Source organism: Haemaphysalis longicornis, unplaced genomic scaffold (assembly GCF_048455015.1).
Source record: "Haemaphysalis longicornis isolate Haplotype H1 unplaced genomic scaffold, Haemaphysalis longicornis Haplotype H1 scaffold_10, whole genome shotgun sequence".
Classification (NCBI taxonomy): domain Eukaryota; kingdom Metazoa; phylum Arthropoda; class Arachnida; order Ixodida; family Ixodidae; genus Haemaphysalis; species Haemaphysalis longicornis.
Genome location: NW_027526204.1, coordinates 138,988,008 through 139,003,155, shown reverse-complemented (window position 1 = coordinate 139,003,155; position 15,148 = coordinate 138,988,008). Strand labels below are relative to the sequence as shown.

At 42.7% G+C, this 15,148-nt stretch overlaps 1 protein-coding gene across 8 annotated transcripts in view; it reads right to left on the bottom strand.

The window, feature by feature from the left end:
* The window catches only part of Axo (axotactin), a 138,935-nt gene that overhangs the window by 15,272 nt on the left and 108,515 nt on the right, over positions 1 to 15,148 (bottom strand). For 6 of the 8 annotated variants that reach the window (XR_013320303.1, XM_077690963.1, XM_077690966.1 and 3 more), the window contains 7 exons: positions 14,628 to 14,775; positions 13,143 to 13,315; positions 12,374 to 12,482; positions 10,770 to 10,961; positions 9,143 to 9,340; positions 7,291 to 7,379; positions 3,627 to 3,704 (listed from right to left, as the gene is read on the bottom strand). Coding sequence is in view for 7 of the 8 variants with exons in the window: in XM_077690963.1 (XP_077547089.1) it covers positions 3,627 to 3,704; positions 7,291 to 7,379; positions 9,143 to 9,340; positions 10,770 to 10,961; positions 12,374 to 12,482; positions 13,143 to 13,315; positions 14,628 to 14,775 (987 nt within the window). In the remaining variant the exon portion in view is untranslated. The remainder of the gene's footprint in view (positions 1 to 3,626; positions 3,705 to 7,290; positions 7,380 to 9,142; positions 9,341 to 10,769; positions 10,962 to 12,373; positions 12,483 to 13,142; positions 13,316 to 14,627; positions 14,776 to 15,148) is intronic. The other 2 variants (XM_077690968.1, XM_077690969.1) reach the window with 1 other exon arrangement.

The following is a 15,148-nucleotide window of genomic DNA, read 5'->3' as shown; positions in this document are numbered from 1 at the left end:
CCACAACCAACAGCGCCATCCTGCATTGGTGGCGTGGAAACCTAGCAAGTGGTCTAGCTGCTGTAATGCCTCACAGTAATAAAACAAATTATAGATAATCCCCTTAGTGAAAAAGCTGCCACCCTATGCAAACCTTTTATGTCCTAAAAGGACGTGTAGCGTCAAGTATCATAATTTGGTAGAATTTTGATTTTAAAAATGCTGATTTCTTCAGTGCCACTCACATTACAAAAGGTGGCTGTTACACATTTATAAAAATGTTAACAAAGATTTGTACCTTTTTTTTCAACTTTTTTTAACTTTTACAGTGAAAGCTGGTAATATGAGGGAGTGTGTCCAGAACTTGGCGAAGCTCCGTCGTCTTCGTTCATCCGCAAGAAATAAGAAGCATGCATCTGATGTTAAGGTGAATAGGCACCATGCCATAATACGTGTGCAGCTTTCGGTAAAGTCATGATGTTCTTGACCGCATTTGTATATCAGTTTTTATTACATATTAGGGATTCATTAGGATTTAAGGAATAAAAACTAATAGAATTAGGGCCAGTCATTACAAAAGCCAGACAATTTCTTGAAAGCCCTGAAGATACATTTTAAGATCTAAACCTGCAGGCTTAAATTTTTTCAATTGTCAGATCATGCACTTCTATGTGCAGCATTTTTCCAACGAAATGTGTTGTGCAACTGGCATACTTGTAGCTGCGAGCGTCTTTGCGCTAAAATTTCCTGTAGACATGATATCAGATGTTCGGGTATGAAAGGCACTCCTCTTTTTTGAAGGAGTATCAAAATGAGTGGTCTGTACAAGCACCTTGTCATATGCCCCAGAATTTTAGAGACAGGGAGACGACATCAGCAGTAAGTCTTATTTCTGGCTTAATGTCATGCCAGTGCATTTGTCAGCAGATCAGATCAAGAATGCTCAGCAGAGTCAGCTCTACGCTTTGAAAAAAAAGGTATATAAACTTTTATGTACATGCATTCTTTTAATCGCTCGGGGCTGGACTTGGTTAAATTCACTGGTGAGTGTCATAGGACATGATAACCTCACCTACTGATGTTTGCTCATTTTAGTAGGAGCAGGTGACACACAAAAGCATTTTTCATTTTTTTTCTTGAGAAGCTTATTAAGCGGTAACAACAAAACTTTTGCTATCATTTGCGCCCCTGTAAGGCTCGTCAAAGTTGGCACTAAAGGATACCAGTCAGCACTGTGCTGCTTGGAGTTCGCTTCGAACTGACGTTCAGTTCGTTTTCTTGTCGGCAAAATGACACAAATCACACCAGACGAAGAATTTATTCATACATTTTAATTTATAAAACCAGTGCTGTTTTGATACAAGATAAGTGTTTTTGGCGGTACGTTACATAAAAAAATAATGACTTGGCTATATACAGACTGCCTTTTTTTTTTCTTAAAGTGTGTATAGGATACTGTGGCATTTATTGGCCTACTATTTTGTAAAGATAGTGTCATAAATAGAAACTGTGACATACAGACAGAGCACGTACACTTGCACACTGCAACATACAACACAATGATAAAAGATAAAGCAAAGCAAAGTGTTGCAAGACACGCAGACCTTAGGGAGCAACACACACAGCGTGGCATACAGCAGCAAGTAAGAATAGAGGGTCGGAAGTATTTGAATTACTCTCATCTCAAAAAATACAAAAGCTGATACACATACTAAAATAACTTACAGAAGGAACTGATCTTGTAACACAACTTGGGAATGACTGTAAACCTGTCATTGGTCGACAACTCTTCTTCGTATCACAGGTGATAGGAAGCTTGGAATGGAAGGCGAAGTATGGACACGCAAATACTTTTCTAGGATGGATCCACAGCACAGCTGTCTGCTTGTACGCCGGTGTTAGATGATTGAAAATCACTCGGTATTCGTCAAATAGTCCCGCACAAAAGCACGCACGACCACTGAACGCTGGGACAATAAAAATAAAAAACTCCGAGGATAGCACTTTCCACTTTCTTACATGGGTTCGTGCATGCCCGTGCAGTGCTTTTCTTTGTATTTCATTCCATAGCATGTATTATGGAATGCATCACAGCTTTGTGTTAGTTTTCCGATGCACACTATGGAATGCATCGCACTCAATGATAGCTTAGAAGTTGTTACAGATGCCGGATACCAATACTGGTTTTAGCACTCAATGGGTCATTTATTGCTTCCATACTAAAATAGAATGGAGGAATTCAAATTTCATTACACGGCAAAAATTAAAAGTATCTCTGTTCCTGTTGGCATGATTCATGCGCTTGCCTAATATGTATCTCTTATTTTTGATGTAAGGATGGAAAATCATGTGACTCGTAGTTACCAATTTGAAAATGCGATGCAGTAACAGTCAGCCTACTTCACATAAAAGTAAGCTGCCTACAGGTACCAGTCTGAATTACATAAAGAAAAGAACATGACTTTGTCACGGCACTTTCGCATGCATGTTGATACCACTTTTGAAGTGACGTCGAAAATTTTTGGCTGGCAGAGTCGCTTACATAAACAGCAAACAGCTAAAAAAAACTCAACAAACCATTGACGTTTCAGTACTAATTACAAGTTGTCTTAAGTGCCCGTTATAGTAGATACTGGCTAATAGACTGTACCGTACTGTGTCGTACCATATGGATTGTTTGTACCGTATGGACCATACCGTGCCATATGGAACGTATCGTACCACCAGGCACACATTGTAACTTGTTTGTTTCTCTTTGTGTCTAGCTGTTTGACCGGATGTTATGTTCTTGTTTGTTTCAACAATCATAAGGTGTCTATCAAATGTAAACTGTGTTATAATTGTCTCTTAAGGGTGGGAAAAGCGACCATAGTGGTCCGTATGCATTTGTAAGTGTATATGCAGTAAAATAAATTGTAAAACTTTTGCAGCTCAACAGGCCTATTGAGCAAGCACATGTGCTGTGATGTACTGTGGATACAAACCGATGTATGAAAAGCTTAAGAATGCTTGGTATGACAATGCACTTTTATATAAAAAATTGGTACCTTATGAACGTTGGCCACCAGAAGGCATAAGAATTATGTTTACCCCCTGAGAACACTTTGAGCCTGTGAAAAATTCGAAACTGCTTCATACTTCAAACTGTAAATGACATGGCGAGAATCGGGCGACTAAATGTGTGCTACGATAATCTATCCCTTCAAAACATTAATTAAATTCTGCAGATGAAAAATAGTGGCACATTTCAATGCGACTACAGCACCCTATGCATCTGCTTGCCAGGCTTATTAAGTCTAACAATTAAGTGCTGTGTGGGCGTATTTTTTGTATCCTACGAAGCACTACTTGAAAAGGAGACATTATTTTGTTGCGTCGATGGTGATGAGCACATGAGCGAACTCATGTCGTCTGATTCCGATACACAGATATGGACGGCCCAGCTCAGGTTATCCGAAAGTTTGAAAACATGCTTTGACAAAATACGACTTGTGACAGCATTAAGCTCTGCCTTTCAATCACAGCAAGGCAGTCGTTTCTGCCGCGAATGACTTGATTCGAAAAAGCACAGGATGCGCCTAAAAGCTGTTGATGGTGACTTCACTGGTGGACGCGATCGGAGCATAAGATAGAGGGCGCTTCTTTACCGTCGGCTCCGCACTGTTTGTTTTCTTGGGCGTCTCGGGAAAGTCTTCGTCGTCTCCAAGATCCATGGCACTCAGTTCCTTCAAACAAGAGACAACACGAACTTCAGGTCGGTGGCGCCCTCTAGGATTGCTGGCACGATCTAACGGGTCCTCATGATTTTAGGCGGGAGATTTTGAAATTTTGCAAACAAATTGCCTACCACTAATGCGACATTCTATTAGGCATCCAGGTGAGCGTTAGGAAGTAGCTGGACATAACAACACAAAATAAAATTTTGTTTGCCCGCAAAAGGTCACACATGAAGCGTAAAAAGCCACCACCACCAGAAGTTTTTGAGTGATGAAGTGTACCCACAAGTAGGTTGTGAAAAGGAAAAGTAAGAAAAAGGGTAGAACCAAAGCAAATTAGCGCTTAGTCTCGCAAAACTCTAGGGCGGCTAATTTTCATATGCCAGAAGCCTTGTGCTTGCAAAAACCTTTTTATTAACTGCGAAACATTTTGAAATGCGGTTTCGGTTCTTCCAGTGTTTTGTACCTCTATAGAACTGTGGTGTTTTAGTTTGCGTTCACTTCAATAAAAAAACCACTTACCAACAGCCATTGGTCAACCCCCTTATTACCTCATAAACATGCTCACAAGTGATCAATGTTTGGGAACAGCAGAGCAGAGATACAATGCCAACCTAATCATGTTCCTCAGTTTCTGTTAAAAAAAATAGGGCCAGAAAAATTTACGAAAACTCTTGAAATTTTATGGCACACTCACCAGCATGGCGTCACGCACAAATGATACCAAATTTTAAAACTCTATAAACAGAGCCCTTGATTACTTCATGTTTCCTTCACTTGCATATGAATATGTAGTTCTTTGCTGAAATGTTAATGCTGAAAGAAATGTTCCCAGTTGGTAGTCTCCAAAATTCAAATTTCGATGGTAGAACACCAATACTTGACTAACCATAAAGAGAAAACTTGAAGCGTGAAAGCTGCAGTGAAAAAAATCTTTTCGCATAATAATTAACTTCCGGTACTTGCTTGCCCAATGCATTAACCGGTACTCAGCCAGAGCTATGAGACCACTTGCAACACATGGCCATCCTAATGTATTTGCACAAAGCAACCACAAAGTTCAGGAATATGGAGACCACAGCAATCGCATGCCTTAAAATGTGTAATAAGCAAACTCAGCTTCCTACCTATATATTGAACACCCTGCCAAGACAGCAAATGTCGCACATTTGCAATTACAACAAAGGAGAACGCTACATGGTGGCCGAGCTACCGCGCTGATTTGTAATTTTGTCCAGTAATGAAGCTTTCAAGTAAAACTTAGCATTCCTTTTAACTCTTTCGTTACCATGCCTAATCAAATCGATCACCGGTGATCAATGATTTATACTGCTTATTTCGACATGTTGTAGTGGTTTCTCGTACACCTAATGCGGCCAGTGGTTAGTCTAGGCACTGCACTTCTAGAATCAGTTGAAATTATCCTGCTCCGGCGACATTGAGATTTCTAATGGCGGTTTTTGTGAGCTGAGATGTGTGTGTTTTTGAGGAAGGGGGCGTGGCTCCTGCACTGGACAAAAAAGAATGCAGATCATGTTAGGCTGCATTACTATAATATTTTTTTGTCAACAGGCTCCTGGCAGCTCAAGTACCAAATAATGTTGTCAGCTTTGCAATCTGAGAGCACTGAGAGGTGATAATTACTTGAAAATGACACCAGCTATTCCCTAGTGATCTTTGGTTTGGAGAAAGGGCAGCTTTATTCTGCCAAAGCTTATTGCTGATGGTCCCCGCATGTTTACCAAGTGTGCCTGGCATTTTCAGCCAGTTTTCAGCAGTCTCTGTTTCGTTTTTGCATTGCAAAATTCATATTTGGTGCTACTACGCAGTTACCCAGCTACAAGCTCATTTGCCATGGTGTCTACGTTGCCTGCTACTGTTCCTCAAAACAAGCATGCCGCTCGTGCTTCCACTTTATCTATGCCTTACTTCTGTGATAACAGCTTCCGCTGAAAGTCAAAAGATAACAAAAGAAAGTCGTCGGGTATCAGTTCGGATGAGGAGAACGCTTCCAGTTGGCCTTGAACACCGCCAGCTGTTCACCGGCCAGTTTCGGTTTCATACGAGGGTATTTCCAGAGGCCTAGTGCCCCTGATTAGTAGAACCGTCTATTCTGACAAAGTCTGCAATAGCCTTATATTTGTTTCTGTTAAAAATTGTTAGGTGGCGCTGCAATGTAGTAGGCTTGTAGTGCTGAACTCGCTCGTAGCACGGCGGCGGCTTGGTGAAAGCTTGTTGGACACTATTCTAGCGCATCGTACCTTATTCCTGCAAGAAGGGCTACCACAGCGAGAGAGAACATAATAATAAACCGCAAATGAAAGTTCTGACTGATAAGCGATCAGTAGAACGTCAACAAGCATCCACCAAAGAGTTTGGTCTTCAACTCCAAGCGGATTTTTTCGCATCGCTTGCCTACCTTCCCCAATGTGCTGGTCATAATCATTTACAAGATGTTTTTACATCACGTGGAGGCTAATTGGGGCCTTTAATGATGTCAAACTACCAGACTTCTTCTATAGAACCATCCAAACAAACAAAATTTTAAATAGTGGTTGGGCTTCACCACAAAGCACGAGCACCACGCGGGCTAACATTTTCTTTTATTTCTGACAAATTGTGCTGCGCAACTCAATTTTTCTTCTAGGATGGGTTTTTAAAATGTTTACCTAAACAATGTATATTCTAAATTTTTTTTACTACTGGTGGTTTATTATACACAACTTACTTTGTTAAATTTTTTTGGACGCCTGGACAAAAATTTTGAATTGAATAATTTTTTTCGCAATTATTATTTATGAAAACATTATTAAAACTCATGTCGTTGAAAAGCGTCTGGAATCATCTGCATTTTATGTCCCTGCAATGTGTGCCTAACCAATATTTATGGCACAGAAAAAATGTTTTGTTCGACCCCCAAAATTGGTCAGTTTCCCGTGGTAATGAAAAAGTTAAGCATAAGTGCCTGAAGGCATTTAACAGCTCCTGACATCATTTAACAACACCAAAAAATTATATTCTTGGCCAATGTCTCTGTTGCACCTCTTGTGAAACTGGACATTAGGTTATGTGAGTCTGTATGTTAGGTCAAACTGATCTTGGAAGGGTTGGGCCCGTGGCAAGTTCCTTCAAAAGATACAGTTCCTCAAGACACCTGCAGACACCCAGAATCACGTAGTGTTCTGAGTAATGGTGACTGCACTATTTTATTGTTCTTGAAAGCATGGATTCTTCCAAGCATTTTTTGCTCAGTGTTACCTAGCTTACTTGAAGAGTCCAAATATTTCCATTGACAACTTTCACACCAGGCTCATTTTAAGCACCTGCATTTAGCATCGCCGAACTGCCTTGAACCACGGCAACTAATCCCAATGCCGGAAAATAAGCAACCACCATCATTTAATATAGCAACAATGCCATAAAATCTTGTTTCTGGTGCCAAATTTTTTTTTCAAAGCAAACTGAGCTTTTCATGAATCAGCACTTTTTTAAGTGCTGCTTTAAGGCTCTGCTTTTCCCAAACAATGATCCAGCATTTCATACTTCAATACAAATTTTCCTCAAGATATTCGGTACCCATTGCAAATTTACTTACCGACGATCCCAGCAGGTCCTGATCAGCTGCAGGATCCCACTCAAGCTCTTGGGAAGCTGTTGAAACGGGCCGCCTAGACTTTAATCCGCCTGCAAAAAGAGAAATGAAAAATGGCTTGCCTTTCCATCCTTCAGAGCATTACACTTATGGACGGCTGAACACCACAGGGATTTTATGTGTCAGCCAATGCAGAGGAAGTTAAGAGGCATAAACGTTACATAAAAATATTGCCTAATGATTACGATATTCCCTAATGTGAAGTGTGAGCGCAGCACAAGCTGCAGTCTTCTTGGTCAATCACGGCGCATAGCTGCTGCATCTCAGGAAGTTATCACACCATCAGCGAACGCACGACAGTGTGTACTACTTTGGTGCTATCACGGAGCGCGTCGCCACTGCCAAACATGCTGTATATTGCGTTTGAAGCTCCCGTACAAATGTCACGTGGTTCAGATGAGTTACACAAACAGGGAACAATGAAGGACCGATGTACGTGCAGTGCGTAGCACGTGCTGGGCTTCTGTGCTCTTTGTGAACTTGAAAGAACAAGACGCTTACATAAAAGTAAGTGTCTTGTCTCGTTTTAAGTCTCCTTAGGTGCCGCTACATGCTAAGGTGCAGTTTTCTTTCTCTTTTTTCTCACATGTCTTGGGCTGCCATGACATACTGCCCTCCTCCTCACACTTTCACCACACTTTCCTCTTCCGTTCCTGCTTGCCCTATCTCATCTGCCTTTGGTGTTCTCTTCGTTTGCTTGGTTACATCGAGGGACAATGGCGCCACAAGACCACAAAAGCAGGTTCTTAAGAGCTTCCGCTCTAAAAAGCATTCAATTCGGCCAGAGGAGACACAAAGTAAATGTGTTCAGAAGGCTTAAGCTCCCAAGTGAGAATTGTCAAATAAATGCTTGAGCTGCTCTACTGCACTTCGAGCCCCTTTAAAGTCAGTTTCACTGCTACAGGTGTTCATCGCCTTGAAAACATTCCCCTCATTTTTGGGGGTATTATAACACATCTTACATAAAAAGTTTGGGCTCTAGAGCCTTATATTAAGTGCCTCTATAAAACTCTGTGTATCCCCCATAAAGCTTTACACCAAGCCCCTTTAGAGTTGGCTTCACCACTGCACACAAATGCATTGCTGAGCAGACATTTTTATAAGATCGATATACGCAATCTGATACCAAAGTGGGAAGGCTGTAGCGTTTTTCATTATTTGCATTTTAAAGCAAAGCTTTCTTTGCTTTACCTATGGCGATTGTACGTTAAAATTCACTGCAGGAAAGCCAATTTTACACAATGGGATAGCACGTGAAGATGATGGGTTTTCAAAGGCACATCAAGTGCCCCCCAAAAAAAGAAAACACTTCTTGTGGTTGGAATCGAGCCTGGGTCTTTCGTGTTATGTAGCCGACGTCTATCCGATTGCACCATAACAACATGGTCGAAGCAGCTTATGTTTTGGACTTTTACTCTGAGTTTTGATTCTGGACTTTGACTCATGTTACATAACACTTCTAGATAAATAAACAAACAAACAAACAAACAAACAAAGTGAAACGTCTAAATAAACCAAATTAAAACAAATCAATTGCCACCGCCCAATTAATTTTGCACAGAAAAAGCTTCGCGTTTCAACCACCTTTCTCATTAGATGAAAGGGGCTTTGATCCTTATATGCTGCAGAAGCACAACACATCAAGCATTGCAAATGCACAGATAGATTTCCTTGTTGAGTACTCATATAAATGCTTAAGAATATAAAAAACTGTGGGGGATGAGATCATTCTGCACAATCAGATGCTACACTGGTGCGTTTCATATCGCACAAGGCAACTCTCGACGTCCCTTACCGAGCCCATTCACGATGGGTGACACGGCTGGAGTGGAGTTGCGGTTGTTGAGGATAGGCTTGGGTGGTGTCGCATTGGCGAGCGGCAGTGGCCTGTGCTTGGGGGCCTCCGGTGATTTGCGGGGCGTTGAAGACAGCACCTCTTTTTTCATCTGGGGCACAGGCCGGTAGTCGTTGTTCACTCGGCTGAAGCTCACGGCTGCAATGATACAAAGGCGGCAATGCGGGCAGACTTCGAAAGAGACCAGCATGTAGAGGCAGATGGAATGATTGCTATAATTTTGTTTTTTTGCCTTTCGAGATAGCGGCAGTGTCAGCTAGGGTACTCGGTCTGACACAAACTTCGAAGTTATTGCACATGTTAGTTACTTTCAATAAGAGTTTGTGTCAAGTAATGGTGAAATAAAAATTCAAATTTGGTGTTGCCTACACTGAAACTAAAAATAGGTTTTGAGGCAAGCATACAGATTAGTTTAAACCGGGTGGCTTTTCCTTTTTATGAGCACCGTTTAATCGCACATAAGGCATCCTTGCTTTTTTACCTTGACTCTCGTTTGAGCCGTTTGACTCTCGGGTACTAACTCACGGTCGTAGCCCAATGGGTAAGACGACTGACACAACTCAGTCTGGTCTACCAGACACAGGCTTGAATCCTGCCGGTGCCCGTGTGATTTTTTGCGATTGTAAATACTATGCGCACGGATGTGGACGGACATTGTGTGGTCCTAAAGGGACCCTGCAACACTTGCCATCGACTACTAGTAATGTATTTTGGGATAAAGTCTATTGTCGCAGAAATCTCCTCCCGCAAGAATTATGAAAATCCGTCCACTATTAACGAAACTACCCGCGATGAGAAATCGCGCATAATCGTTCCCTCTCAACTCGACCGCGGGCAACGTGACGAAAGCTGCGCACTCTCTCCCGGAGAGGGGGGCGGCTCGCGGCGTTCTCTTCGGTGGCCTTCGATATATCACATGCCGGGTAGGTTTCTCCTTTTCTGCGCAATGCGGAGGGGCCTATTTCCGGTCTGGTGCCACAAAAAAAGCAGGCATGGGTGCCTGCTCGCAAGTGCGCGCTCGGGCTGGTAGGGCGTTTTTGAAGCAATAAACGTTTGTAGTCGAGTGGTCCCGTTGAAAGGGAAGTATTGAGCTCATCACTCAAACTCCGCACGCACTCAAAACACAAAAGAAACGGCAAAACTGTGCCTACAGGTTCAGGCATAGAAGAGGTTCGTACACAGCGATGACGACGACGGAAATGGGAGAATCTAGCCGCGAAGTTGACCAGTGACAGCCGATCGGGCAGCCATGGCCTATGTGACGTCCCTTAGGCCATGCATAATGAGGACAACTGAAGAGAGAGCGGTTGGTTTTTCCGCGTCTTTCACATCGATTTGCGCGCTCACCGCTTCACGTGCACGTGTAATATTTGGCTCAGGTATTCCTGGCAGTGTAATCTAAACGTCGCGCAGGTTTACTTGCACTGCTCAAAGAGTGTTGCAGGGTCCCTTTAAGGTACTTCACACCTAAAAGCATTTCCCGTGACCGAGAGTCCAACCTTCTCCCGAGCAGCGCATAGCTTGAGCCAGTCAACCTTTGCGGTGGCACAGTGGTGATCCCACCAACCTTTGACGGGGGACGTGGACGACTTGCGCTTGGGCTGTGACCGGGCCGGGCTGTAGGAAGCGGAGCCCTGTCGGAAGAAGGAGATGTCCTCGCGCAGCTTCTGGTGCTTGTGGCGCTTCTGGAGGCGCCAGGCGTACAGGAACACCCCGATGAGCACCACGATCAGCACCACGCCCATGATGACCGCCACGCCTGGCAGACAGACAGCACAACACGGCCACTCTTGGCAACGGGGATCGCATCACAGGGCTGGCGAGTTCAGAGGCCCTAAGAGTGCGAGGGCTTTTCCAGTACAGTGAAGGGGCAGAGTCACCACTTTGGGAAAGCATGTATGCCCCCTTTTTGGTTAACTTTACAAACATGTTGGTACTTATAGTCTTCATATTGTAACTAAAAGTGGTCCCGAAAGAAGGGGGAGGAATCAATTGCAGCTGTTCAGGGCCTTTCAGGCTCCCAAGAAGTGAATCCAAACCACCAGCAACTTACACACCACTTTAGCTCACCTGTCACCATTACCTACCCTGCTGCCTTGAAAAAAAAAACTGAACAATATGTTGCACTATTCCTTTTAGCAATTTGGGATTTAATAAAGTAAAAAAAAAAAGAGTACTCTTTCTTGCAACTGCAATGTAGCTGTAAATGTGATAGCATTACAGGCATTATGGAGTGCATGCTAGAAGTGGTATGGGTTGTGGCAAAAAGAAGAATGGACTGCATGCAGTGGACAGATCTCAATGCCATGCACTTACCACCCATCCATTTGTCCTTTCGCCAGGGTATCGTGCTACAGGTAACCAACTCGCCCAAGGTACAACTTTGAGGGTCAAAAATTTACTCTGAGTATAGTCAGACAGAGCTAGTGTATGCTGTGTCAGTTTGGCTAAATGGCATCAGCAAATGCAAGTGGCCATTCAGCAATGCAACAGCATTACCAAAACCATTAATGGTTCGCAAGTTTTTAGGTGGCTAATAAACAAGGAAGTTTTTGTGCATGGCAACTGTGGACTGCAGTTCCACACAGTGCAAAGTTCAAGGTTTTCTAACCAATGAAAGAAGGTACTTTGAGTCACTTTTTTTTGCTGCTAAACTGTTTGTGCGACTTAAGGTGAACTTTGTGTCTGTCGGCCGTGTGGACAATAAACTCGATGCTCTAAAGGTCGTTCTACTCCTCCTGTTGTTTACCAGTGGAATTACCTGCACTGCCTCTTCTGGGGAGGATTTTGTGACCAGACTCTTCAAGCGCAGAGAGCTCATAATTGGTGCATTAGGAAGTTGCATCCACGTCTACCTCAGGGAGAGTGCCTCAAAATCCTGCCAGCTTTCATTTAATGTTCCCACACTTAAAGCCAGGCATTATTTGAAAAAGACGTGTAACTGCATGCCTTGAAACAGCACACTACTGCTCTGCAGCCCAGTTTGTGCAGTCTCCCAAATACCAGAAATCGGTTAGCATGATTTCGGCCCTCCTGTTGCATTGCTGGTGCAGTTTAGTTTCTAGATTTTAGTATAGACTTGATCATCTTACCTCTAGGTTTGTTGTAAAATGTGCAAAAATTAGCATGAACTATTTACACAAAATAAGCAAGGTGCCACAATTCACTCACGGGTGCTGGTCGCCTTTGCATAAAGCAGCTTGGTTGCTTGTGGGTGGAAAGAGTTGTGCTTGTAGGGAACGAGGACGGGGTTTGTCTTGTGCCACTCAGGGACATTGACCTGAAAGAACACAAGAGTTTCTGTCACTTCACCTTCAACTTGAACATTGCCATTAGGTCTGTACATGCTAGTTTGAGTTGCTATAGGCAAAAGAAACATGGTGAAAGCATGTTCATTGAGCTGATTTCCTACCTTTTCAAAGTTATGCGAACCAAAAGGACAAAGTCATGTTGATTTTGCATGTCTTTTCCTTATACCAATATGCCAATATTTTTCATATTTATCATATCAAGCTTTATATTATTTCCGAAAATTTTATCGTGAGGAGCTATTTCGAGTAAAAATCAGCGGCAGACTTTTATGCCACCTGTGTACCAATTTCAAATTCATGGTTTATAGACCTGTTAATTGAGACAAACCAACATTACGTAGTATAGTGAGGCACTACACAGATCACATCGAAAGTTCATATGCCAGCAGATAAGTTGGTGGCTGGTGTGCAAGGCTAACATAAAGCATGTAAATCTGTGCCTTAATCTGCCCATGTATTCTAAATTGTTAAATTTGTAGGTCACAACAGGCTCAAAGAACAAATGGAGAAACTTCCATTTTCATACGAGCTAAAAAGGTCACATTATGCAAATTCTTTCATCGATGTACCCAGAAACTTATTACAGCGCAGTTATATCTTTATCCTTAGATATAGATACACACACTTACCGCAGGCGGTTTAAAGATGGCTTCCGTTTTGTCACCGATGATTGCGGCAAATTCAGCGCACCGTCCTTCCCTCAGCGTGCCGTACACTTTGACCTTTTCCAGTGCACCCTTCTGGTAGCCAAAGTATGTCTCCAAAGGCCGAATATTGAGCGTCCGCAATTCCACAACCACATCTGCAATGTGAAATATTGAACAAGACTTGAACACCTTTGTTCATTTGTTCCAATTCACACACGTCAAGGTACAAGCATTGCAATGATAGCAACCACCACTGCCATGCACTAAACAACGGTTCAATACACTGAACCCTGTGGTCAGCAGACAACTGCCTTTTAGACCAAATGACCAATGAAAGAAAGAAAGAAAGAAGTGAAGAGAATGGCTTAATAACAATTACGAGTATAATATGAGTACAAAGTGATAAGGAATGTATTGTAATAACTCAAAGCTATAGTTGAAATGAACTCTACGTTGCAAGCATGCTTCACATGCTGTACGATCTCTTGCGCATATTTTCAGGAATGGATATGTAATATTTGTTTTAGAACTGCCCTCATCTATGAAGCTATGAAAACAAATGTCCTTGATGCTCTACCAGCTTCTTTTAACAACAAACACGCATCCGCACCAACTGCATGGTGCCACCCTCAGGAGCACCGGATAAACTTTACAAACTTCACAATGAACTTACAACCTTCATATTGCCTTCATAACCGAGTATTGCCTTAATTAAGGCAATGCCCGGTGTTCATATGTTTATTTGGTGTTCGTAATTGTCTTACAGCCTTTGACCTTACGACCCCACATTTTAGGTAGTGGGTTAGCTACAACTGCAATTTTTGAGCTGAAATGAACGAGGAAATTACTAGTGCTCTCCTGGGCAAGTGCGGCCCGAGTAAAATTTCCCGTAAAATTTGACACATATCAGCAAGCATGCCACTAGAGATCAGAACATCACTGCAATTCCTTCGTAACTGCATGGCTGGGTGACACAAATGATTTCTCCAGAAAACAAAGAATTGAAATGGGAACATCAATTCCTGCATGTCGACACTGCATGTGATTTGGACACCACCTTAGTAATAACCATCACCATGTTCAATGCATGGTGCAATTACTGCTGTGGCAGACATGTGAAAAAAACATTCCAGCAAACGGCTTCAACTTGGGACCACCTATTATGCAGTGCGAAACACGGCCTTAACGCAGGAAGCATGCCTTACCCAGTGTAGCTCGCATGCACACTAACAACAAGAAATGTCTCCAGCAATGAAGAGAAGTTCAAAGTTAAACCATGAAGGACATCATGAGGTCTGCCAGGGGGCAGAATTGCCTCAACACACTATGTCACAAAACGAAAGGGCACAGCAAGTCGTACACGAAATACACCGCAGCAGAAGCCACCGAAAAAAAGGCAGTTTTTACTCAGGTCATCCGCCAAAAAACAGGGAAATACAGATAAATTCGCTGCTAGCTGAGACTCACTGGAGACGCATCCCTGGAAGTCGCCATAGTCTCCAAACCTTGGGTCTCTTTTTGTTCCGCCCACGATGACCAGACTGGAACTGATGTCGATGGTGGGGCCCGAAGTGTCCGGAGTGGTACTCGTCAGCACGTACTCCTTGCCATCGACCTACACATGCGTAAAGCGGCTGAGAATTGAGAAAAGGACTCGCTGGCAACCAAGTGAAATTAGTTGAAATTTTTATGAACGTATCATGTTCGCATAATGCTGTGTGCCTGTAGTTCCCTGCACTGTATCCAAATCTACGTTCACGTGTAAAATGAGCACTTTTGAACATGTAGTTCTTATTGAGTTGTTATGACAGTATACAGGCATAGGACCCAGAATAACTTTATTTACAATTTTTCTGTCATTTTAAACCATTCTTGTACTGTGCTGAGACTGTTCGAGCCCAGAGCAATCCCAAACTCTATGTCTTGAAAAATCTGCCAACTAGGAACACATTCTGTACTCGATGTAACAAAATAACCATGTAGGCAGA